Source organism: Vanessa tameamea, chromosome Z, assembly GCF_037043105.1.
Source record: "Vanessa tameamea isolate UH-Manoa-2023 chromosome Z, ilVanTame1 primary haplotype, whole genome shotgun sequence".
NCBI classification, from domain to species: domain Eukaryota; kingdom Metazoa; phylum Arthropoda; class Insecta; order Lepidoptera; family Nymphalidae; genus Vanessa; species Vanessa tameamea.
In genome coordinates, this window is record NC_087341.1 from 10,181,506 (window position 1) to 10,208,992 (window position 27,487).

At 30.2% G+C, this 27,487-nt stretch overlaps 2 protein-coding genes across 5 annotated transcripts in view; one reads left to right on the plus strand and one right to left on the minus strand.

Moving 5' to 3' along the window:
• The window catches only part of LOC113403416 (medium-chain specific acyl-CoA dehydrogenase, mitochondrial), a 345,704-nt gene that overhangs the window by 223,377 nt on the left and 94,840 nt on the right, over positions 1-27,487 (plus strand). The gene's annotated exons all lie outside the window — the stretch shown is intronic.
• On the minus strand, positions 1,575-19,675 carry LOC113403139 (uncharacterized). Its single transcript, XM_064220295.1, has 11 exons — positions 19,577-19,675; positions 19,087-19,247; positions 18,728-18,799; positions 18,517-18,629; positions 3,162-3,216; positions 2,797-2,912; positions 2,646-2,723; positions 2,482-2,569; positions 2,261-2,373; positions 2,006-2,146; positions 1,575-1,861 (listed from the first exon to the last, which is right to left on the minus strand). The coding sequence occupies exons 2-11, from the start codon at positions 19,235-19,237 to the stop codon at positions 1,850-1,852; spliced, it is 939 nt and encodes a 312-aa protein (XP_064076365.1). The 5' UTR covers positions 19,238-19,247; positions 19,577-19,675; the 3' UTR covers positions 1,575-1,849.

Here is a 27,487-nt window from a genome sequence, read left to right on the forward strand (position 1 = left end):
ACAACCTTAGGAGCTAAGGTGTTATGTCACTTGTGCATGTAGACTCGGTTGCTGACTCCCCATTCAAACCAAAACACAAAAGTACTAAGTTGTTTGACGGTAACATATCGGATGAATGGGTGGTACCTACCAACCAACCTACCCGTACTGGCTTGCACAAAGTCCTACCTTTTATTTATAGTTTTTCTAATATTTTATATTTTTATTTCATTATCATAAATTAAAATGTCAAAATAAAACAATTTATGACACTTAGAGATTTAAAAGTTTATTACCTAAAATAGCTTTTAATTATTACAATAAGATACATTTTATAACATAACATAACATAGAACAATGATCAAGAAATAATTATAATTTTCAAATGTTTACAAAGTTATACATATATATTAATATACATTGATCATCAAATAGTAAAAGCTAAGCTTTTAAAAAGGTTTATGCTAGAGGAACATAAAATCATTTTAATGATGTTACTTAATGAAAATACTATGCATGTAGTATTTTTTATACTTATAATTTTGTAATGAGTAAATAGAAATGCACGTAAAGAATAACTTTAAAAAAAAAGTGTACATAAAAGTAGTTACATTTAATACAATATAATATGAATACCCATTTTAAAAGTGAATTAGTAACTAATGACTACACAATATTTGTGCTACATAAACTAATATAATGAGTTTTTGGTGGTTATAGACATTTTTTTTATTTTCTTTTTTTATTTATTTTTTTTTTTTTATTTTCTTTTTTATTTTATTTTTTTATTTTTTTTTTCGTTTTTAATTTTTTTTTTCTTTACATTTCTACTATATTGTAACCTATGTATGCATAACATCAAGTAAACACTACGATACATATTAGAAATCACAAAAACATCCATTATACGAGCTACACTAACATCGAAATGAATACATGAAGTTTAAATAAAGTTACTGGTTTAAAGTGGTTATAACTGAAATACTATATTATTTTAAATCCAAATTACGAAGCCGCCTCCTACATTGCGAGCGCATCTTCAGGTAACAGCGGATTGATGACGAGGCGATATGTCTCCAGTCTGTGAAAAAATATAATATTCAATGTATTGGTTAATTTTAATTGCTTTCATTAAGAGGTGGATATACGTCGTTGATCTTGCTCGATTAGGCGTTACCATCACATCCCGTGGCCTGTAATTGCGGAGAAAAATCCCTTTCAGCACATAGTTTCATCCCACACTGATTGATTAGGCAACTAAGCTGATTGCAAATTGCGCATATCCATTTCGTAAAAAAACATTAAAAAATATAAGTTAAGGTATTCTGCGAAAATAAGCCCAAGTCTACTGTTGTGTAACCTGACACTCCTATGTAAATAAAAACAATTTTCGAGCTTAGGAAAAATGAGAAATACAAATTCAAAGGAAACTTTGCATATTAATTTATTACTTCTAACAGTTTTTATATTTTTGTTGTTGTTTTTATTGTTTTTATATGTTGTTATGTTGGATAATATGAAATGCTAATAATAATAATAATGTAAGTTAGCATATTTATTTTTTTAAGTTTTTCCGATAATATCCAGGAAAAAAAGAGAACAATCTCAAATGTAGAAATTTGACGTATATCCACGACTTAAAACGCTGCGATTTCCAACTCCATTTTGACTGCTATTTATATACATCTTATAGTAACTTACCTTTACAGAGTAAGAAATATGTAGCTTTTAGTTCCTAGAATGTGATTATTTAAAAGAGGGGTCAATTTCAAAATTAAGTATAACCAAAAGTATAATATCTTTGTTGTTGTTTGTTACCGTGCGATGTAGCGAAAACAAACGAGATTAAAAAAATATCCTATTCCGTCGGCTAGCTTGGTGTCTGTAAGAAAAAAAAGATATGATTACTCCTTCTCTACACAAAATCTAGACGAAATAAATATCTTGAATTAATAAGTTGTTACCGATTCCGTAAGTACGTGATGTGTCTATTTAAAGACTTGCATTTAGAACAATGTATAATTACTGACGCAGGAGTAATATTCAGATTTCTCATATCACGTCGAGGGCGAGTCGACGTCGAGGTCGAGGCCGTATTCGAGCCACCGTGACGTGAGCTGAAGTACATCGGAGGGCGATTTATCTTTATGTTGGGCTTACGGTATATCTGTGAAACAAAATTTATACTTGAAATTACAAACAACAACCCTTCGTCTACGTTTTGAAGATATCTAGTAAAATATTAATTGTTGTGCATTAAATTATATGAAAAGATACATACTACATTATCTATGTCCTTCACCAAAGCATAGATCTTGTTGACAGCAGCCTCCCGGTCAGCACTGGTTTTTATGTCACACCCATTTCTTGGCTGCGGAGGAGGTGACGCAGCCTCTGAAAAATTAAGATCTTTTACTAATAATTCATTCAACACAATTTTAATATACTACTGTTTATTTCGTTCTAAAATTAAATATATTTTATAATTTAAGTTTCGTTTACGTCGTCGTGGCTCCCTATATTTGTGGAACCATTCATAGTCGGGGCATTTATTTTGGTATTCTTGATTCTGTCTCGCCCATGCTTCGGCCTGTTAAATAGAAATGGTTTGATTATTTTACATATTTACTTTGAGCAATACAAATAGTAAGCCTATGTATATTTACCCTTGTTTGTGCGATATCGCGATCGGGATCATCGACCATTCCCAAATATTCGCGTGGTTCTGGAGTGTTTGGTTTAACCTTTGAAACATTATTGAAATATTTAAAGTTATTAAAGTATTTTTATGAGCAACTATTATAAAATGAGACGTACGATTTCGTCCAGTTGTTTAAAAACCCTATCCAATCTCTCCATGATCGGAAGGCGGATGTTATCCTTTGTATCATCCGTGTCACTTGATGTTGCGGAAGAATTGGACGTCATCGTAACTTGAATCATATAATTTCATTAGTTTTATAAAACTGTATATATAAACACTGTTAATTGAATATAAGAATGACATGAAATTTTGCGGTCAATTTATATGGACACACTAAATGCTATGCCAAAAAATATTAATAGCCTTAAAGGTCTTGTTTCCAATATTTTTTCAATAAAAAATATGTATACTATATATAGTTACAAATATATTTCTAGTTATGAATACCTTAACATATAAAATGTACTAAAATGCATACCGTAATCATCATCAGGAAGCTCCTGCTTCACCTCTACTATTATTCGCGGCATTTTCTGTAATTAAAAATTAAATCGTCAATTTTACGGAATCGTACATCAATACGAGACATCGCGCAGCCTAGCGTGTTCGCGTAGTGATACCGTTTTGTACCCCATTTACATTACAAATACTTGAATTTAATAAGCAAATAATTAAAATATGCCATATATATTTTGCAATGACAATGAAGAGCTACTAAACGAAGTATGGCAAGTATATTTTTGTTGTTTGTTGTATTCGTGCATATTAAGCAAATATAATAAAGCCGGTAGTATATTATAATATCTCAATCGTCAAACGTGTTGGTTCAAACGTCACAAACATGCTATGTCGTGTAACGTGCCTCTTATATACAAAGACAAACCAAGATTCGCGCAACAAGTACGGAATAATCAATTCTTTCGTCTGCAAATTTTTGATATAAATCTCAAAACGCATACGTACTCTATCTAGGTATATGCAGAAAGATTACCGCTTCAGATTATTATATTAAACAAAGGCATAGCTTAGGTATTCTTATTTATATTAAATAATTTCATCTATATTGACGATTTAATAATAATTCGCAATTTCTAGATCTATCTGAATAGATTTCGCAAAAGGTAATTTCACGAGCCAAAATTATCAAATCGAAAGTCAACGAATATTTTTTTAGTCAGATTGATAAATCTTAGAAAGATAAATCTTTAAAATAGATGTTTATAATAAAGACAAAAATATCAATTTTGTATTTAAAAATATATGTTGTTTTTAAAAATCACAAAGTCAATACTTGCAGTATTTAAATCCAACCGTCGCTAAGCGTCTGCCGAAGATAAAAGCTTATTTGAGGTTCTTTTTACTATTAGGTACTCGATAATGGTATTTATTTTATGCACTAATAAAAACAAGGGAAAATTTAACCACACGTCATCATACTTTGAAGGTCGAATGAGCAATCCCTAGATTTTCACCGGGGCTAGCGAGCTAGACCCAGGTCGTCAGTCTGCGCATGTCTAGCTTTAAATCAATACAATACAAAGCAATCTGAGGGCGGAAAATTGAGATATAGTTACTTATTTGAATGTCATATATAATATTTCATTACGTACTTCTAAATCTGCGAATGCTAAAAACAAATAAAGCTTATCCATCAAGCTTGTATTCTGCGAACAAAAGGCTGCCCTATACTAAAATAGTTTGCGACCGCGGCTTCTCCCGCGTGTGTGGGGTAGGTCAGGTGTTAGGTACCCTGTATCTTCTTTTCTACGCCTAATAAATTTACTTTATTAAGGGTACTAATTATTTTTAAATGATCGGTTGAGTAGTTAACACGTGAAAGTGTAACAAAGTCACTCAAATTTATTAATTTATAATTAGTTAGAATGAGTTCTACAGTGCAGTAAATAGTCGCGGATATTATTGTACTGAGTGTTTAAGGAATATCAAACATTCTACATCTGTGAGTCATTAAAAGGTTAATTAAAATGGATTATAATAAATATTACTGTTTACTACACAATAAAATATGATATATTTAAGACAGTTGTTGAATTTAATATAAGAAAATCGTTAGTTTAGTTTATTTTGTATTGACTCGTCGTCAATAGTAATGAAGCAACAGTTGTATTTTATCACAACAATATATGCTATTATTAATGTTATTTGGTTTGTTGTTGTTGTTGTTTTAAAATTTATAACTTTAAAAACTACGAACAGAACAGCAAAAGACTATTAAGATCAAAATTTCTGTCATTATGAGTACAGATTTTTATACAGATTTTATTACTCAACTACCTGTCTTAAGAACCTTGTCTGATCTTTCTAATTCAAAGTAAACCATTAAATCAGGCAATATAGTTCATCAGTGTACAACAGTACACACTTCTGACCATACTAAGCAAGTCTAAGTAAGTCTTTATACACATTTCCACAAAAATACACAACCTGCTTGAACCTGGGACAGAACGCCGCTGCTCCTTGTTGAATATATAGCTAGAGAACGGTTACTAGGGGGTGCAAGATAACGCGCAGGCGTGAGACGAACCGGCGTGGGACGGGCGAGCGTGGGACGAGCAAGCGTGGGAGGGATTTCACATACTCTGTTGAATATGTTGCTCTGCAATCCGATCCGTGATGAACTCTTAGATGACAAAAAAAAAGTATCTTATAGAGTTAATGTATTTTATATGTCTCTCTCTGCATTATAGTTTAATGATGTCTAAATAGGTGCGGGACGAAAGATATCCAAAGACTATTTTTTAATCAATCCACTATTAGCAAACATTCACGAATAGTTGCACACTAGTGTGTTTCGGTCATTTATGAACTCATCATTTAAATCTTGTAATTTGGATATTTTAGCTAATCTCCTTAACTCGAAAACATACTACTCAACGGAAACTATACTTAATTCCTTAAGGGATATATTTCCAAAGTAACATACACAACTGACAATTATTTATAAATATAAGCCCAAACAATAATTTGCAAACTGTAACTTTTTACTTTTAGCTTCAAAAAACACAAGCTTCTATATTCTTATACTCCAAATTTACCTTCATCAAACCAATCGTTTGATTGTTATGACGAATATGAAAATGGTGATTATTATCGAAAATGTCGAAAATAGGCCGACTGCGAGTTTTACAGGCGTGCGCCGCCTAAACCATAAGAGACATATGTTACGTACTACGAAATAAACGTTTTAGTTAGACCTTTATTCTATCCGTACAAAGTCGGGATGAAAGATAGATTCAGAGTGTATTTGAGAAAGATTGCAAAGCCCAGCTCTTACGCTAAGACATTTACAAGCTGTTATAAGTTAGAAGAGGATAAGTGTATAAAATATTAAGTGTTCCATCCATCCGCTCTTAAGGAAATAATATTTATATATATTTAGTCGTTTGATTATCTCTTTTAATAGTACATAAACTATCATATTTGAAATAATAAAATTATTATTTATTGAGGAGAGCCATCTAGCGGTACATTGCGGAACTGACTATCGGTTTCATAATTTTTTAAACTGGTTTCAGCCCACATTAACTTTCTCGAATTCATATTTAATTATGGCTAAGTAAACAGTGAATTGTCATGTCATTGATTTATACAGTATAGAATCAATAACTAATTATCAAGAAAGACATTTGAATGATTTCAATAACTTGTGACAAATTATCTGTCAACTTCTGAAACGGCATGTGAAAAACTCTCACAGATAAAAAAGCACTACATTAAAAAAACCGTATTGTTAATTCAAGCATTTGTCTTATTTATTACTTTGTGAAAAAAAAATGTTATTTACAATTTGACAGTATGACATAATTAAATCGTGATAGAAAGATAGACTTTATTGCTCATACATCTATAGTCGCGTTAAGATTTGTCAGTGGTCGACCGGTTTATTTATTGTTAATACAAAACCATCGATAGACTTTGGTCTGTTTGATCATGTGTTATATTCTAAAACTTTGTCCGGAATACGCTGCTTGTTCTGTTATAGAAAAGTTTTATTTACATTGGTTTAGTAACCTACTAATGGTGATGTGACTGGTGTGTCAATTAGGCAACACAAAAAAATATCACTCATTTATGTATTCTTACTTTATTGCTTAAAATTCAAATATCACCAGTCATGAAATAAGTAGTGGAGTAGAGTAATAATCCTACCCGGTTGAAATAAAAAAAATAGTATCCGCAGTAAGCTCACAGATTTAATTCCACAACTAATCGTAAGAAATAATTTCCAAATTGTAAAGACGCTGGTAATGATGATCAATCAAGTGATTTTGTTATTTTATTTAATTTAACAGTTAACAATATTTGGTTCAATAGTGTGTGTGTTTGTGTGTGACAAGAACAAACCTGCCAGCACCACTCAAGAACATAACTCGCTCATTTGTAGAACCGTAGAACTACGGGCTACGCCCAAAAAGCGTAGCACTTTGATTTCATTTGACCGTTCTACGGGTCGTAATTAGCGTACTACTCTATAGTATACTCTCAGTTTACTTTTGTATTTACTTTTTTTTAAAGTAATATTCTCTCTTCGAATTGTCCCTAAACACATAATTGTACAAACACGTATAACCATTTTTCCTCTCTCTTGTATTTCAAGTTACTCTCCCGTAATCATCAATGAAGCATTATTTAAATGAGAGTCAAAGTGATTATTTTGTGTGAAAAACTAAAAACATGCGATGTCTTGAGAATTAAACAATTTGTTTGCGGACTATGACAAGTAAGTGTATGTATGTGTGTTTCGTGATGTACTTCGTATTTATTTGATAACGAAATGATGGGCTATAGATGTATAATATATAGATGGAGGATTGAGGATGATATTTACCAAAAAATAATTTAATTGCAATGTTAATGGTAAGGTAATAATTTTTTTTATAATAAAAATATTTTTCCAAAGAATATACTATATTATGTAGTAGTCTTTGGTTATGAGAGTTATCAATTAATAGGTTAATTCGACCATTACTGGGAAAACCACAATAAGTTACCATATGTATTAAAGATATTTGCTTCAAAATTGATTTTCAAGCTTTAGAAGTCCGCTATATTGAATTAAGAATGACGTCACATTATTTTTCGAGTTATACTTAGCAAGCCCTTTTATGTGAAACCCATACTGTAGGAGTGCATTGAAAATAATTGGTCCGCCTTCTGTGGTATGCCGCCATGTTGCATTTAGAATGACGTTACAGACTTAACCATTCATGTCATCCAAACTGAACGTGTATACAAAATTTCAGCTCAATCGATCAGTTATAGAGATGCTACTAAATTGAGTTGCAAGGTTTCACCGGTACATACAAGTTATTAAAAGCATTGCAAGTTAAATAAAAGATTGTAATATAAAATCTGATATTTTGATGAAATAAAATTACATTTACTGTTACTGATTAAATAAAGTCCATCTTTTTGTTTTCCTGTATTTTTTTTTGATTCAAAGACACGTATAATGAAATATATTAATACTAAAGTAAGAAATCGATTTGATCTTGAAAAGGTGATAGCCACATCTAGTTTTAAGATGAAAAAGTATTATTTTATCACTTCACCGCAATATCATGATTTGAAAATGGAATTACTAGAAAACACATGATAATCAGAAGTCAATATGATTATCATATCAAGACCAATCAATCATATGTTGAGCAAAATATTTTTTCTCGCCCTCGAGATAAAATAAATAAAGCTAAAAGATATTACAACTTAAAAAAATCCTATAACTGGTGTGCGGTTTCCAAAGGAAATTTGAATAAAACAACTGAATATATTAGTAGGTATTTTTGTTCTTTTTGTCATTTAATATCATTTCAACAGAAGTACAAATGTATAACACATATTTTTTTTAAACAAGAAATATTCCTACTTAGAAGGAAACAATAGAATAAAGCGAATTACAATAATAATTAATAAGTTAAACATAATTCTTCATTCCTACGTAATAATACAAATTAGAATACATTAATCCTTAAAATCAAACAAATCATTTTATTTATTAATGTCAATCATTCCAAAGACGTTATCGAGGATATGGAATTTCCATCACGATATACTTACGAGTAATACAGCTCGTATTTAAATTAATTATTTAAAATGTAATTGATAAAGTTCCTATACTATTTCTTATAAACTACCAGTATCATAATGTTACTGATTTTGTAATATATACGTTAATGACACAAAAACAACGATACCGATGATATATTCACTATAAATACTAGTACCACAAGGTGACATTCATAGGCCTTTAGAACGTGTACATCCTAGCTTGCGGTATGAGCCGATCGAAGGAAAATATTTCGTGAATACGAAGAAAATGTATACTTACTAGAAATTGAATAAGTGCGCGTGGGTTATATAATTATAGGTATATAATAAGTTAAATGTCACACAGATTACTGTAAGATTCGTTTATTTTATTAATTATATCTAATACATACATATAGACATTGATCGATTAATACTTTAATAGATACAATTATATTTTATAATGTAAATACCCACCAAATAGTATTATTTACATCCTTTCACGTTTGAATGTTTTATAACAAATTATAATTATTCATACAATATTAGATACAAATTGTTTTATAATAATTAAATAAAAAAATTGTGTCTCAAATTTCCATTTTCAACATACGTTATACGAAATAAATATATATATTATACATATAATTCAATTCATTACGGTGCTATAGCGACCGTATTTATAATACTCAAATAATACATTTTTAAAAATTCATCTAGAAACATTTGATAACTACATAAAATCCTATATACACTATTACAAAATTTATGTTATAATTGTAAAATTCGTATACAAATACATTTTATGTAATCAAATATCGGGTAACATGTTAATAAAAACACACACGATCATTTTATTTTAATTAATTAAACATTTAACTTAGATCTTTTAATTTTAAAAAGTCTTCAGATTTAATTAAATTATATAATATAAAAAATTCAAGAATTTAACCATTCGTTTTGATTGTACACTAACACAATATTAAGAGTTTAGATTAGCGATGAGTGAGCTCTGCTAAAACGAAACTTATCAAGTTACGATTTAAAGTTAGGACATTTCATTGCAATTTAGTTATAAGAGGTACTTTAATTGCGAAAAACATATAAGTTATTATCAGAATTCAGTGAAATTAATAAAAGTTGCATAATAAACCTTATACATTCCTCATTTTTATTATCAATGTGGTTATTGTTTTTATTATCATATCACGTATACAAAAATATATTTCAAGTAGGAAAAACGAATACGAAGGACGTAATACATATTTTGATTTTACGTAGTAATCTTAATGTCTTACCGTTTCCGTCCATAGACATATTATAATAAGTTTGATCTGAATAATTTCGCATACCAAAGTTACTTTGACGATTTCTATAATATTTCCATTAACGATTCGATTATAAAGTCAGTTTCAGCTGTTTCTATTATAATATTTTTAATTTCACTTGTGTTACAAGATCATACAGTTTAAATTTTACAGTGCGAATATCAACGGGCGGGTGTGTCCTCTTACCATCAGGCGGCCCATTTGCATGTCCTACCTATTTTATAATAAATAATATATGAAAAACATATCAGAGTTAAGGAGGAATATATTTAAAAGGAAAGGTTAATGTTTCCTCATGTTAGGTAATATTTCGAAACAATAATTTAACACAATTTTAAATATCAAAGACAAAAGTTCCCGAGGAAGTTTTCTTTATTACCATCTATTTTCTATCACTAAATAAATATACTCGATGAATATCGATATCGATTTTTTTTTGTTTTTTTTTTTTTTCAATGTTCGAAGAAGTACGAATGTTGCCAGTCCTTATACACACTATCACAAGTTTTATATGTAAAACTTTTGATAGGAGTACAGACGAAAATAACTTGAAAAGTGTGGATCAAACCAGCGACATCACCACAAAAAGGGTCATCGACATCATCACTCAAACTTATTTCATAATTAGACTCAGCGAGTGAGTAACTACACAACTCCACAGAGACCAAACAGTTACTTTAAGGATTTACATTAGAGACAGGAGACTTCAGTGTAAATGATTACTTCTGTCTTTATAGATTTCTAACATCAATACATTCCATTTGTGGTGTGTTTCAGGTGTAAGATATATTATATAGCACCATTAATATAAAAAGCTGGTTTTATTCATCATTAATCAACACAAGCGGCAAGATATATAATCATAATTATAAGCTAACAATACAAATTTAGATATATCTATAATAAATACTAAGATGTTAAGTGAAATAGTACCTGTAACCATATTGGCTCACTCAACATCACTCCACAAAGACACATAGTGTGATTGTGTATGGAATAAATCATATTCAGTGAAGGATACCTCTACCCAGACAGGCCTTTAAAGTACTCTAAAACCGAAAATCCCTTGTTTTTTATCGTTGTTGTTATATTTAAATATATTTTAAAATAATTACGGCAAAAATATTAAGTAAAGACAATTTTCAAAACAAAGGAACATCTCACATATTATTTCCACTGATAAACTGTTGTTCATGTTTACGTTTATGTGTAGTACACACATGTTCTTGTATCTTGTATCATAGTGGCTCAGTTACCATAACATGACCTGCTTGTGAGTGATTAGATCCAGAACAATTAGATAGAGACTATTTACCTGCAATATAAGATACAACGCGTGATGTTGCGAACGAGTGAATTCCACAGATTTACCGGCGCCTGGACCGCTTTTGATAAAATTTACTTCGTGTTTTATGACATCCGCGGTTTGGAGATTTGGTGCCTCCATTTTGCAAAAAACACAACGTACTCAATGATGTATTTAGTTTCCATGGACGTAACGATTATTTCGAAGATATATTTACTATACTACATGACCTCTAAAATGTGACTAACTACATTGTACCTGTGATTAAACTGGTTCACTCGCTAAGTTTAAGATGTTATTTATTTATGAGAGTGCTAATAAAGACGACATATACGGAATTCTGAGTCATATTACCACAAACAAGAAATAAATAACCAACAGAACCACTAATACTCCACGAACTCCGAAATCCGTCCATGGTATTTCCGAAGGACGATAAATGGAATTCTTCTTCAAAAAGCTTTTCTCTATGACGTTTGAGACGTTGAGTGGCTTGTGTTTATGCAATATCAATACCCAAACTTGAATTAGTAATAAACAGTTAGTAGACATACAATACGTCCCGTCAGTATAAGTTAGATAGATAGTTCTTACAATCGACTTATTGGTCTTGTCTGCAGTGCCTGTAATTATACTTAACGGGCCCATTCATGATTTCGGATTGAAAAAATACAAACACATTCTTGTGTAATGTGTATATTTAATTAATATAAATATATGAATCTTCGCACAACTTGCATAAACATAAACAGATAACATCGATGCCATGATTACTTTGAAACATATTTTCGTTATTAAGTCTCACTCGATCGTATAATCAAAATTTAACTTGATAAGCGGTACTTACTAGTCGCCTAAGTCATAAAATCTTATAATAAGGAAATAATATATAACGATATACCTTTAAAAATACAACACGTTTCATCCTCTCATAACAACGACTTACTTTAACTATATACTATACGCGTGAATAGCGTTTTAATACTTAACTCGAATTCACTGCTAATCGTGAGTAGTGAGTGGTGGGAATAACACACTCACTTCCTACTATTTATGCTAAATTACGGGAGATTCTATTAATCTTGACTTACAATGTGGTTGAACAATGATCACAAAACGTATGACATTATACCCAAAGATGAGATTTTTCTAGAAATACTACATCAATGAGAACTCTGATCTAAATTGATTGCATATGGACAGTTGAAACTAAGCGAGAACGAAGGTAGGCAGATTTTACATCCCCTAAGCCGTTCACAACCGCATTCGGACATCACCTCTAAACGTCAAACTGGTATAGACGTCGTCAGTAATATTAAGAACAGAGTTTATAGATAATTGCAGTGCATTGCTTTGCATTGATAAATATGCGCTTATATACTAAATTCCCATACGTTTTCTATACTTTGTATTGCTTGTTGTTCGACGGTACATAAATGTAAGCTGGTGGTACCTACCCAAGCAGGTTTCCTCGAAAACCTATCGGGTTTTTATTGCTCTAAAATATATCTCTTTTAATTTAACAACATATATTAGTTTCTCTAGTTACGAACTACAACGCAAATAACTTATACCAAAGTAATGAAAGTCGAATAAAACTTCAGGATTTCAATATAAATATAAACGAAAAGAACAAATAAAAGTATTATTAAATAAATAATTTATTTTAAAATTAAATTAAATAATTGTCTTTATCAACCGTAGCAACCGTAACTATTGGAGCGCCCAATCATCTGCTTTAGCTGTACTATGCTTAGATCATAATTAAGCCACTATGGGTTTCCATAGACTGCGCATGTTACAATGGTAAAATGGAACGAAATCAGTTAAAGAACGGAGATTTCCGGAGACAATATTAAAATTTTCAAAAATAGTTATTTTAAGTTCAAAACCTTTAGAAAATTTTGGTTCAAATGTTCTGCTTATATCTGATTGCGTATATCTAACTGATGTTTAAAGGTTTTTTAGCTGTTAACCAAAGTAGCTCGCTTACTCGGGTGTTTAAAGTAGAGTGTGTAATGACACAGATGGTGAGCGTCGAGTTCCGTTAGGATTATAGAAAGACTATTTCAGTGATGAAAGTTAAAATAAGTTGAGGTAATACTAATAAATGCACTGGGGACAGAGCATTGACCTTTGTCAGGGGTAAAATTTAAAAATGATTAAAACATGATTAACTACCTACAACTATTTATTATATATAATTACCTATCTTTTCTTATCGCTAATTTAAAAAATATACATGCAATTATTTTGCAAATATACTTTCATAGAAAGACTAGCCTGAATATTATTTTGATGTCACTGTGAGAGGCGTTATGCAGTCTCTCGTGGTCGAGTCACATCAATGCACGATATTGCTCGACTCGACAGTACATTATCCGATAATCTGGTGGGACCCACCGGGGCAGTTCTTCAGAAAGCCCCACCACGAGTAGTTATAACACGTTCTCATATATATCTACTATTTAGTGTTCCGTTTTTGTTTTCATTATAAGTATTTATGAAATAGTAATTATACTACTTCGTAAGTACTTACTTCACTACCGCTTATAATAAGAATATAATTAAATGGCAACACGTTTTGGCGGGTGGTATATCCTCAGGTCAAATCGATTTAGCTTAATTTATTTCTACTGTATTCATCTTAATCTTGATATCTAGTAATGAAGAAATTTTCGAGGATGAAATTGCCAAACAAGAATAGTCATTGTCAGGTTGGGTGCCTGTATATATATATATATGACGAAGAAAATTTAAATACCCTTTTATTACTGGATCAATGTTTGCCTTACGCAGTGGAGTCCAAAAATTTGTGTAAAAGTTTTCTTGTAACATAACAATTCGCAATCTTAATTTCCTATTTTTGATGATATAGTTTTGATTTTTTTTTATTTTATCCGCATAAGGCGAAATCGACTTATTTTCGAGTGTCGGATTATTTTATTTGGTGTTTATCACATGTTTGTGCATGTGCATGTTTCGTAATAAATCTTTTTTTAATACAGCTGTAGACAATCGATTGGGACATTAGAGATAAGGAAAAACTTCTCAACTTCTCTTCGGAAATAGATTGCCCGCCGTCGTGATAAACCGACGTATGGTGTGTGCTTACATTAACATTAACAGCATGTAAATTTCCCACTGGCTGGCTGGGCTAAGGACTGCTCTCCCTTAGAGGAAAAGGCTTGGAGCATGAATTTCGTTGAAATTAGACATATACAGGTTTCGTCACGATGTTTTTCTTCACCGCCGAGCACGAGATGAATTATAAACACAAATTAAGCACATGAAAATTCAGTGGTGCTTACCTGGCTTTGAACCCGTAATCATCAGTTAAGATGCACGCGTTCTAACCACTGGGCAATCTCGGCTCACAGGGCCATCTCGGCTCAAATTTGTCCTAATATAAAAGTAGATTAAAACAAAAACAAATATTTTAGTGACTATCTATACTAATATTAAAAATGCAAAAGTAACTTTGTTACCTCTTCCCGCTTAAACTACTGAACCGATATAAGTGATATTTGGTATGGAGCTTGTTTGAGTCCCGGGGAAGGGCATAGACTACTTTTTGATTCACATCTCGAGGAGCCACATGAGGGTGACGGTTTGTGTGTTATTAGTAATAACTGATACAAAATAAAACATAGAACATAAAGTTTTATGAATTTCGCACGGGTAAAGACGCAGGCTCAGCTAGTATAAATGAAGGCACTTCCAATAACTTGATTCACCCTCGTACAAACTCACACACTCAGACTTCTGTAACTGCATGATCTTATTAATATTATAATAACTATGTACTACATATTTATTGTATATTTTTAATTTTTGTATTTTGTATTTTTTATTTTGTTTTTTTTTTTTTTATATAAAAATTATTGATAATTATAACTACTTAGCTAAAAGGTTAAGCTAAATATACAATAATATAATACACCCATAATCGTAAGTGGTAATTGTATTAAGTATGTTAATTACATACTATGCTGAATCTCAATTCATTTTTCTTTACGTTATTGAAACATATTATATGATAGACATTAATCCCTATCTGTTATAAGGTTCGTTGCCTATATTACTTTTAAAACAATATTTTTTTAAATTAAAGTTATTGGATTGTTAGATCGATCGTATTCGTAAAGACGTACTCATAATCCTAGATCCTTCGGGACGTTTTTCATCGTTGACTGTGAAAAATCTTTCAATATAATTAGAAACTAGCACTGCTGGTTAGTGCTGGTTGAAAAGTATAAAATTAAAAACATAAATATATCGACTTACTATTCTACAATAAATCGTCCAAATGTAAAAAGATTATGTTCAATCTTTATTCAATTGTCTTGTCGGTAATAAAGAGGATACGTGTATATAACTGTTCTTGAGGTACTTGATATGTACGCTTAATGTCAATGAAAGAGCAAATTAAATAGTACTTAAGACGAAATTATGAAAGCAAAGGGGCCACCTTAATGTTGGGGGACTGTCTATCCAATAGGAAGATAATGCTACTAATAGTAATATGTTTAGTTTAGCCAACAACTCGTTAAATAAAAATTACAGAACTTCGATTCAATTGCAAATATTCAATATGAAATGAATTCGAAATATAAAAATGAATGATTGTAAAATGTCTGTCGGATATTAACAATAATCCAATCAGATTTATATACAATATATGGATCGTCTTAGATAACATAAAAATATAATTATTGTAGACAAATATCTACAGTATGAAAAACATATCAGAATATAATATTTAATATGCATCTTGAATTCACTTTGACGTTCGATGTTTTCAATATTTAAAAAAGTACGTATACATAATGCATAAACCAAGATACGCGTTTGCGCACCGCGCGTGCGCAGATAACCGTGACTTGACGTAAGAATATTGTCATGACCAGCTAAAACTACAAACAATAAATTCTAATTGAATGGTTTTCAAATTAAGAATACACCCGTATTGTCATTTCAAACTGATATCGCTGTCATTCATATGATCGAAAAGTCGAAAGTAACTTTGGTACGCATGTATAGTATATTCAGAGTATATTTATAGTTTACGTTACATAGTACCTACTACATTTGTATTACACTGAGGTCAGTTGTTGCAAATTTTACTTATACATTTTCCGCATAAGTATATATTCAGTAATATTTAAGAGTAACATCATAATTGCAATAGTCATTAATCTCCAGTTTAATACAATTTAAGTACATCAATATGTTACTAAGCTCTATTAGTCTTATACCTATTGATAAATATACAAATACACGAAGAAAACTAAAGATGTTAACTGATTAACACATCATTAATTACAAATATAATCCATTGAAGTAATTACTTATCTGCTTTGAATGAACTATTAAACAAAGCTGTAGTTTAAGATGCTGTGTTATATCTTTTGTAGTTTGGTTCTTCCATTGAAAGTATTTAGAAGATCTGTTTTTTATTTAATTAAATTGCGCTGATTTCTTTCGCCAAATTCCTTTCTGGGTATCCTTTTCAAGCCGGTCGGTTTTATTAATCTACAAACGAATTTATTTACTGCTTAGACATAAGAAGTTATATATCTGTTTTTATTTCAAATATAATTCTGAAGAGTCAATGAATGAATTAACAAAAACCCACAGATAGTTACAAACATCATTATTTTTTAAATGTTCGTGATATTCAATCATAACTCCTAAATATCCTAATATAATAAATGTGAAAGTGACGCTGTCTTTCTGTCTGTTTGTTCCGCGCGGCCAAGGCACTGAACCGAATTTGATGAAATTTAATTAAATGTAATCAATTAACGTAACAGATTTTTTTCTATTTCACATATATCATCGGCTCAAATCATATACCTTTGATGATTGATTAAATAAAACCATCGCTGCGTATGCGCATCTAGGCATCATCATAAAAAAATATGCTTGTCACGTCAAAATTGAAAGCGGAAACTGCTAAGTTTAGCAGCTTATAGAACGATATTATATACGTATTGATATTGATTTGATATTATATACGTATCTTATATATATTTGTTTTTATTTATCTTCTGGTCAAAAAAAATATAATTTTAAATGTTAGTTAGGCTTTAGAAAAAAACTTCTCCTTATTTATTGCTACAGATTGATACTTCTTAAGGCGCGTTGATTGTATATTTACGGCGAATCTGACGTATCGCAGATCGCAATGTGAAATGACGTCAAAAAAGACACCACGATAATACATAAATATGACGTAAAAAACCGAATTTCTTTATAATTACCTAAACTCGTACTACGAAGAACTTTTAACGCATATACACGCACCTTATTATTTAAATATGCGAATATTTTTTTCTTATTGATTTTTATTATTATTGATTACAAAAAAAAACCCTGTACTGCGTGCTGCGATTTTGTTATTATCGAATATAACAAACATGAAAAATATAACAGCGAAATCGTTCATTGACTCCAATCATAATGATAGCTAGTTGGTGCGCTAATATTGATTAGATAGAATTAAAAACGTCCAGCTAAAAAAATACTTTCACCAACGAATATATTTTCAGAATTTCTCGTGGAGAACTGGTGATTCTATTAAAAAAAAGGGATAACGGAGGCAGTAAGTATAAATACCTTGTATCCTAATTCGTGGAGGCGCAGACCGCAGACTTAATGTTTGGGCGCGTAGATTGCCGCAGTACCTTAAATTATATAATTTGTTAAGTATTTAACATTAAAACAACTACTATGAATAAAAGGCACTTTATTTACTATTTATGTATTGTTGCCAAATGGTAAACTAGAACGAATAATTACAAATATATTTATTTCTGGCCTAACAACGTTGTCGAGGACGCTTTTCGGTGTCGCCACGCATTGCACGCCAATAAAACCATTGTCTCCAAATTTAATTTATTAATATAAATTTATATTTGTTATCTTAAAAGATATCTTGTTCAGTACTTGTAACGAAATACTCAATGTACTATATTCTATGGTTTTCATTTTCAAGACCCCTGCAGGTACAGATGGATGGATGATCAAGAGATGACGGTTGACGAAAGACATATACTGTCTTAGCAGCTCGATAATCCATTATGTATATATATATGTGTGTGAGTGGGTGTCTAAGTGTATGTGTGTATGTGTACAATACGACTTACTATATTGTCAAAAGCCGTGACGAGATCATTGACTTTTCCTTCGACAATTAGGTGATGATTGTAAGCAGCCATGCTGTATATTTGCCGTGCGGGATAAGGGGATGTCGAAGATGCTGTAAGAATTACCATTTTAAGTAAAATTGTCTATTTTTTTTTGTTTTTGAAATAATAATAATAACATTCATAATATTCGTCCTCTAAATATACATACATGGAATTTCACCATCATGAGCACTCCATTCCATAGCCAATTGGTTGAAATGCTGACTTGCAATCGCTTTCCCTGAAATAGATAGATGTTTTTATATTCTGCGCAAAATCAGTGAGTGATCACTGAATGTTGAAAACTTTGAACTACTTTACTCAATGATGATGAATTGATGGCCTTTATTCCATGAAAATATTGCAATGTAAACTTATTTTGCAATATCAGCCCAGAGATGTATTTATAGATACATGACACGCGCATGCGCATACGTGTACTGTAAACTGACAGGTGTGTGACCCTAAGGATATACGCATGCGCGCTTGTCTCTGTATTATATATATATATATTACAACGATTTATACCTTCGCTATTCCTCTGGTATTCCATTATCTGCTGATAGCTGACCAACATTCGGTTAAAGTCGGCGGTGCCAGTATACATAGTATGGGTTATATTTCGCTTAGCGGGAATGATCAGTTTTTTGACAGGTTTCTGTTTTCTATAAACTGTCATTTTTCTCGACCTAAAAATGAAACGATTGTTAATAGCGACCGTCTAAGGACGAATAGTGGTGACAAGAAATAAACGATCAAAGCAAAATAATACTAAACTACATTTGTAACTGGCTTCGCTATAATTACAGGCGTTTGTATTGTAACGGGTTCCGTCTGTGTCAACTTAAATTATTAACTTTTTGACATGAAAATATATTCGCTAGAGCGGCGTAATCTCAAAAACACAGCAAGCTATTAATTCGCAAGATTTAATGCACCCAGCTTATATCGAATAAGCAACAGCAAAAGGAATTTAAATATAACTTAATTAAATTATATTTTAAACAAAAATACTTACGATATCCTAAACCAATTATCACTGAACTTCAGTACACTTATTTGTTGAATTTACACCATGTAATATCCAATATTTTAAACAATTACACGTCAGCACTTTGTGAATCAGATACGTAGAATGTCTAGATTTAACCCGGGCATAGGTAGGTCCAGACATGCGCAAGTCTAGCAGAGCGCATTATATAAGTGGGCGGAAGGCGATTGGGATGGAAGTGGGGTCGGGTGGATTCGACTGTGGGTGGATGGCGAACAGGGTGAAAATGGGGATTTGATATAAATACAAATATCAATACTCATCTGTTACTGGGCCCATGGTTATACGATAAAATATTGAAAATTAAATAGAAAACTCAGTACACGAAATATTGCTCTAAGTAGAAAACATTTTGAAAAAGTTCCTATGTCTTGTAGGTTTTGGATCCACCAAATTATTGTAGTTGGAAAGAACGCAATAGGTGAAGTAAGAACAGTTTTTACTTATAAAAAGTATCAAATAGATGACACTTAAATATTCATTAAATGCGTGAACGATAACTTTAGCTTGATGTTTGAAAATAGCCATGGATTTGGTTTACATATATTTTACATAAAAATGACACAAAAATCCTTGAAATATTGCTTATGACACATATGTACATGCTACATTTGAAGAATAAATATTGTTCTAGCTGCGGAATTGGTAATATTTAGTTTAAACACAAAGCAAAGGCGAAATCAAATTCAAGTTAAATAAATATGCTAAAAAACAAGAGACGCTCTAATTAACTCAACCTTCGGACGAAATTTAAAAATGTCAGGCAGAAATTTCGCTTCCACTTTTCAATTGAAGTTAATTTTTGCCAGCTCCATAAATAGCATAAATCAAAGTCACTTTCTGTCCCTCTCTGTTTCTGCATCTAACTTCTTCTCTACGCTTACGCTGGCTCTCAATCTTAGGTGATACCTCAAAACGATGTAGTAATAAATGCAGGTCTGTAAAAGATCGATAGAAAAGTCGCCTGGATAGCAGAAAAATAGCATGGAACCATTTTTTCAAGGTACAATCTTAATAGCAATTTTTATTATAAATTAGTAAAATCTATAGGTTATTTTTTCTTTAATTTATTATTAATTGTTGTTGAGATAAATATTAGGAACCTTTGACAGTTAATATAGATTAAAATTGTTTTCTACATTTAACATTTTTCGAATGAATACTTTATAGTAGACTGGTCACGTATGGCGTAAATGTAGGATGCCCCACCCAGGTAACCGATGACCTGAAGAAGGTGGCGGGACCCGACTGGATGCGGAAGAATTGGGAGCTTTGGCGCACTTTGGGAGAGGCCTATGTCAAGCAATGATTTGTGATTGGCTAATACAGACGTTAGATTTTTCAGAAGACACCATTTCAGTAATAAAAATGTTGTCCTTGATCAGTGTTTCACAACAAAATAACAACTCGAACTATTCGTTACATGATGTGTATTTCATATAACACATTACGACATACATAAGCCGATAAATAAATAAACGTTTTAAATAATCACACCAAAGCACTTCATATTCTCTTACTAAATGCACTTCTCATTTACTTTATTAATGAATTGCAATTGCAATTTGGGTCGAGCCGGTGGTATTCAATAAATTAGAACTGTATAAAATTCTAATTCTAGCGGATGAATTCTAGATGTGAAGTTGCCTTTTTAGGTATTAGACCATATTTGAAAATATGGTCTCTGAAAGATTATCATGGTAATTCAAACATCAAATCGTAATAGGAAGAACTTCAAGAATTTCAAAAATTTCTACCAAAATTAAAATATTAATCACTCTAATTCTTCTCATACTGGAATAAAATAGCAATATACGGAATCAACAGTATTATGTCCACATCAATAGATTAGAAAAAGTTTAAAAACGCTTTCTTTACCATCTCTCTTTCAGCGAAGTACAGACTAAAAAAATCACGAGTTAATACGACGGACTTAAATATTATCACATGACCTCTTTCAGAAATTGTAGAAACATTACAGATCTTATATTTCTGCGCGAAATAATACATGGTGTCATAAATTGTAGTAATCTGCTATAAAAGTTAATGCTCCTTCTCGCATGCCCTGTATAAAAGCATATAACCTATTTAATATTCCTACATTTCTATTAATATAGAATATAACGCTGCTGTTCCAAGGCCCTGTAGACAATATAACATGCTTTCTAGTTAAAGCTTGTCCAAATTCAGAGTGTGTCTCACTAAACTTTTAACCTAAAACAAGAATAAACGTTTAATTAAAAAGCTTATTCTTAATTTTAAGGTTCTAATTTATAATTGAATTTTACTGCTATATATTTGTTTACTTTTTATCTTAATTGTATTAAAATATTTTTTGCTTCATAGTGCATTCTGTGGTCTCCTATAAATGAAGGAACACACAACTTGTAATCCTTATATTGTTTAATTTTAAGAATATGTATTAAGTGTGTATCTTTTATTTATTTATTTAATTGGAGAACATACAGCCGTCGATAAACAAAAATAACAAATACTTAATCAATATTGGGCCAATAAAAGGTCTCACATATAACTTTAAAGAGACTGAGAATAGGAAAATAAAAGAAAAAAAAAACAAAAATGATAACAACAATACATATAAAACTAAGTGTCTGTAATAAAAAAGCCAGGGAGACCACAAGTTAAAAAGTTAAAAATTACTATGTCATTGCAAACATTTCTGTCATGTATTGCTTAACATTATTATGCCTTCTGCAGAAAACATCAAAATCTTCACAAACTTCGACAAGCTCATTAAGACTAGCAGACGCTCTTATCAGAAAAGAATAAGTAAATAAATTTATACCAGAATATACAGGATGTTTCGGAGAAGTATATAATATTATTTTATACGTAAATTATGTTTAAATTTAGACTATCGTCGTAACAATCGCCATGTATTATAAAATAAAACAACTTTTCACACTACAATATTTATTTCAAGGATAATTATTCACTTTGAATGGTACATAATAAACAAGTCAATTTCACTTACAATATATATATATTATATAATAATAAACAATTATAATTATAAAGCTCAATAACAAAGTACAACTTAAATCATAAAAATGTGTGGTCCAACTTACTTATAACTAATTACAATTCGAAATAAATCCGCGCTCAAATAAAATTAATTAATACAATTCTTGCCCTTATACTAATCGAACATATAATTAATAATAATTAATTAATAAATAAACAATACCAACATTTAATAGTTTGCTAATCACCTAAACTACTTCATTAAACAAATATTTTGCTATCGAACAACATTAGAATTTAGGCTGCTGAAAATCTGTTTTTTTTTTTTTAATTAGACAACAAAATATATGCTTACGTATTACATACTAAAAATAAATAATTACAAAAATGCAAGTCAATTTTAATGAAATAAAATATACAGTTGACGTTTTCAAAACTAAACTAGGTCGAAATAAAATAATATTAAATAGATATTGTTATTGCGGCATCAATAAGTGCTAGTCACATCAAATACATCGAAAATCACATTTATAATATAATTTGAATTACATATAATAAGAAACAGTAAGCATCACCTAGACCTCTTAATGAGAACATTTAAAACACGCAAATTAAATTTTCATAAACGATTATGGAAGATATGGACATACTTTAATAGTCAATACTATAGACATTTTCAGAATTATTACTAAATAATAATAATACGCGAAGTATTTTTAACATATAATACGAAGAGTGAAGATTAAAGGGTCAAGAATTTATGTTACTGTAAGAGCTCTAACTACGTAAATTCCTAAGATTTTCCAGTAAAACCTAAGATTTACCAATTCTTGATGATAAATGTCGAAAACGGTTTCGGATTCGAACTTTTACCACCAATCACTTGGTAAATCTCAGGATTTACATCAAAGGCACGCTAAATGTTGAAAAAAAAAGTACTATCGTTTGATACCCATATAATAATAAGTACCTAAGGTTTTGACGAATAGTTAATTGAAATAAATGATTAAGAATTACTCTTTTTATTCCTAAAACCAACATCTAAAAGCTGAGAGCGGTGAAACCTAGTACATACTGAATTCGAAGCGTAAAAGCCCGAAAAAATCATCCTATTTTCAGAAATACTTACATTTACCAAGTCATGTCGGTAAATCCTAAGACTTAATCTTAAATCTTGAGATTTACCGTAGTTCGAGCTTTTACAGTAACATATATACTAAATAGAGTAAGTCCTAACAGGATATATTTTTCTATATCAAACAGCGAACCACAAATATTAGATATTGCACAACAACTTATTGGACTACTAAGATTACGATTGTTTATAATCAATTTATTCACGTAATTTATTAAACTTATGCAACGGTATGTATCGTCTGGAATCCCTGTTTATCGCTTGTCTATTTAGACGATACGAATTTAACGATATTGCAATGATTTGAGCGAATTATAACAATCTTATGTCGTTATTATAATGTCTCACGTGGTATTATTCATATACGTTTATCCAATGAAGAATCATTAAAATTTTACACTGGTAATCGTTTATTAAAAAAAAAAACTTTTTATTTTAATATTTCGAAACGTATTACTTTTTTTATTGAATTATATTCATTTATATTTATGTTCCAAACATGACATGATAATATATTAATTCCGATGAAATTATTAATTTTCATTTTTTATTTAAAGTCGTAAAGCTGAAGTAAAGCTGCTATTCATGGGACATGTTATATTCACAAAAGCATATACATATATTATATTTAATTATTAAACAGTTGCACCGTTAGTTCCGGAACGAACGCCTATTATTAAATATTTTTCTAATATTATTAACATTATAATAAATAATACAAGTTCTAAAGTTTAACAACTAACCCATCCAACGAAAATGTCATGATGTTTTAAAAAAATTAAGTATTAATGCTACAAGCCCCATGGTACAATTAACCAATTAATTTTACTAGATTTCAAAAGACTAATACTACACACACATAGTATATTAGTAAATAAGTATTATGGGAGACGTTGTAACGTGTCTCACACAATATTAAAAATATCTTAAGATTGTGCGTAAAAAAATCGATTCTAGTCTCTTTAAAAAACTCGAAAAAAAAATTATGGTATATCTGTACCGCGTAACAAATTTTTCTAAATTAATTTTCAATTTCAATAGCCAAAGATCCATAAGATCACTCGTAAGTACCGAAAAACTGACTGAGACTGCTTCATAGATTCTAATTATCCTGCATTTTTTTTAAATAACTTGTATTTTTTGTTTAAAATACCAGAAACAAGGTAATTAAACAGTCAATTCATAACGAACCTAAAATATATGTAATACGAGAATAACTCGTAACCGTTGAAAAAGTTTGTTAATAAAAATATAAGATACATTTATTCGAAAGAAAAAAATGAGGCTCAGTTACACGATACCTTTTCAATATTATAATTTAAAAAAAAAAGAAATGTCAAAAAACGCGTTATTGATTTTTAAGTTTAACATAAACTATTAATATTTTAGTTCATTAAGTATTATATCACACATAAAAACGTTTTAGTTTTCTGAACAGCTTTTCCCTATACATTTTAACTATAGTAAATTACACACACCTCTGTGCACACAATTTGATTAAAAAGTGATACAAAGTTCATCACGTAAATAGATTTGTCGACTTATAGTTCTTAACGTTTAAATGTTCTATTGTGAAATAGTCAATTTGGAGTAATACTGGAGTAATACTTATATACAAAAGTATAAATAGAGTTTAGGCATATTTTTATGATAAGTGAATACTTGAACATACATATATTATGTGTAAAAGGTGAAATATCAGATATATACGATATAGCAACGTTGTGCATGCCAGCGATTGGCATTCGCAGTTAACCTAGACGAACTTATGTTTCGTTCACCTAATTCTGTGTGTATTTATTAATTTTAGACTAATATTAGTTACAGTTTATATACAATACATCACGTATTCATTTCATTCGACTTTTTAGTTCATCTTTATTAAATTAATCGCATATCATACAATACAACACGCACTCGACAAAATAATATATTGATTACCTAATATATAACGCGACGATGATAGTTTGCATAAATCTGTTACGTGTTTTTCGCAGCGTATAATTTAAGACAAATGTACACGCGCTATGCGATCGCGGTTCACACGAAGACACTACAAATTGACGTACATAAATTGCAGTTTACGCTTTACAATAATTGTACGTATACTCGACAAACGTAACTTATTTTATTTTACATCTTTTAATCAACATGAAGAAATACATATACTATATGGTATATTACAGTATTATTTTTTTATTCTGAATTTTAGACAGAACTATGTATTGCGGCCTACGAAACTATTGTACGCTATAAGTCAAGTCTACTATTTCAGAATAACATAGACATACAAATATTTTTAAGTACTATAGAATTGTTGCTCATCCTCATTTCTATCATTAAAATTGTAAATTTAAATGTTATATATACGATATAAGATTTAAGATTACTCGAGATGATCAACTGGAGTCTGTACTACTGGTGCTCCCTTCTCTTCAATAATTTTATTTTACGTTCTCTACTAGAGATGAATACTCGTATCGTTTTCGACGACCCTACATACGCATCGTTTGGGATTAAAAAGTTAAAATCATCGGTCAAGAATCCGTATAGAATAAATAAACCGAGATAGACTCGTTAATGATCGGGGGCATATCTGATATATGCTATCAAAACCTACCCGCTTTCGGACTTAACAACTTCGAATACTAAGTTTTTAATCGTGTAGGACATCATTTATGTACGTTCTACAAAACTATCCCTAATTTATATTTTAAACTTACTATACACACTATTCGAATTAATTTGGTAGAACGGTTGTATAGTTTTCGTCGATATTATTAATATTATAACTTTTACACATCTGTTACTCAAATACAACATTTTCACTTTTTCATTTATATTTACATAAATATAAACTATAATAAGAGCGGTGTATTAAATTTACAATAGATAGAAATGATACTAACATACCTAAGGCACAACAATGCCATATAAACCGTGACATTATTTTAAGATAATGATTAGTACCTATACATTTATAATATACTGTTATATATGAATCTATTTATTAATTAGATATAACATGAATAATAATAGATTCGATAGTATTATTATTAATAATGTAATAAATATTAACTACATATAATATATAAGTTTAAAGTCTGACCATAAACATCGTGTGAAAACGAAAAACTTAGTGAAGCAACAAAAATATCTGATCAAGTATTTTGTTTCATTTCGGAGTTATTGGGATTTTAATAAAAATAAACTATAAGGAATATATGTGAAAAACTCCAATCTTTAAGAACTTACATTTATAAATTGCACATGTTTTCGAATTTCACGACATTAAATAAAATCGTGTTGGCCTTTTCCAAAATCCATTTTGTCATAATATTATGTATTGAATGTTATTATTTATTTTATTTTAGTCACCTGTATCCTGAACCTAAAAATGTATAATAAGCCGATTGTTAAATATATAACGTCATTATACATCTACACAATAATTTCAGATATATTTTAATACCGTCAAAAATCGCTTTTCAACGTAATATGAACGTAATTATATATCATATACATAGATCGATTCAATCACAAAGGCGCTCCTCTCCACGTTAAATTTGTATCGGCGTGCGTTATACAAAGAGGTATTCGTGTGCGTGAGACGACTTAAACGTAAAGACAGCAAAAAAGTACAAATTAGATTATATTTGTTAAGTTTATTTTATTAAAAAATAACAATTAAACGTGGACCGGCGAGCTTCTGGAGTGATTAGATCTATATATATAATATATATTGTCCTATGATATTA

Excerpts from the sequence above, each read along its gene's own strand:
- LOC113403139 (XM_064220295.1), bottom strand. The coding sequence starts at position 19,237 with ATGACAGTTTATAGAAAACAGAAACCTGTCAAAAAACTGATCATTCCC. Across the intron at positions 18,630-18,727 it reads TCATGATGGTGAAATTCCAT|CATCTTCGACATCCCCTTAT; the intron begins GTATGTATATTT and ends TAATTCTTACAG. Across the intron at positions 2,147-2,260 it reads TGAAGGACATAGATAATGTA|ATATACCGTAAGCCCAACAT; the intron begins GTATGTATCTTT and ends TTTGTTTCACAG.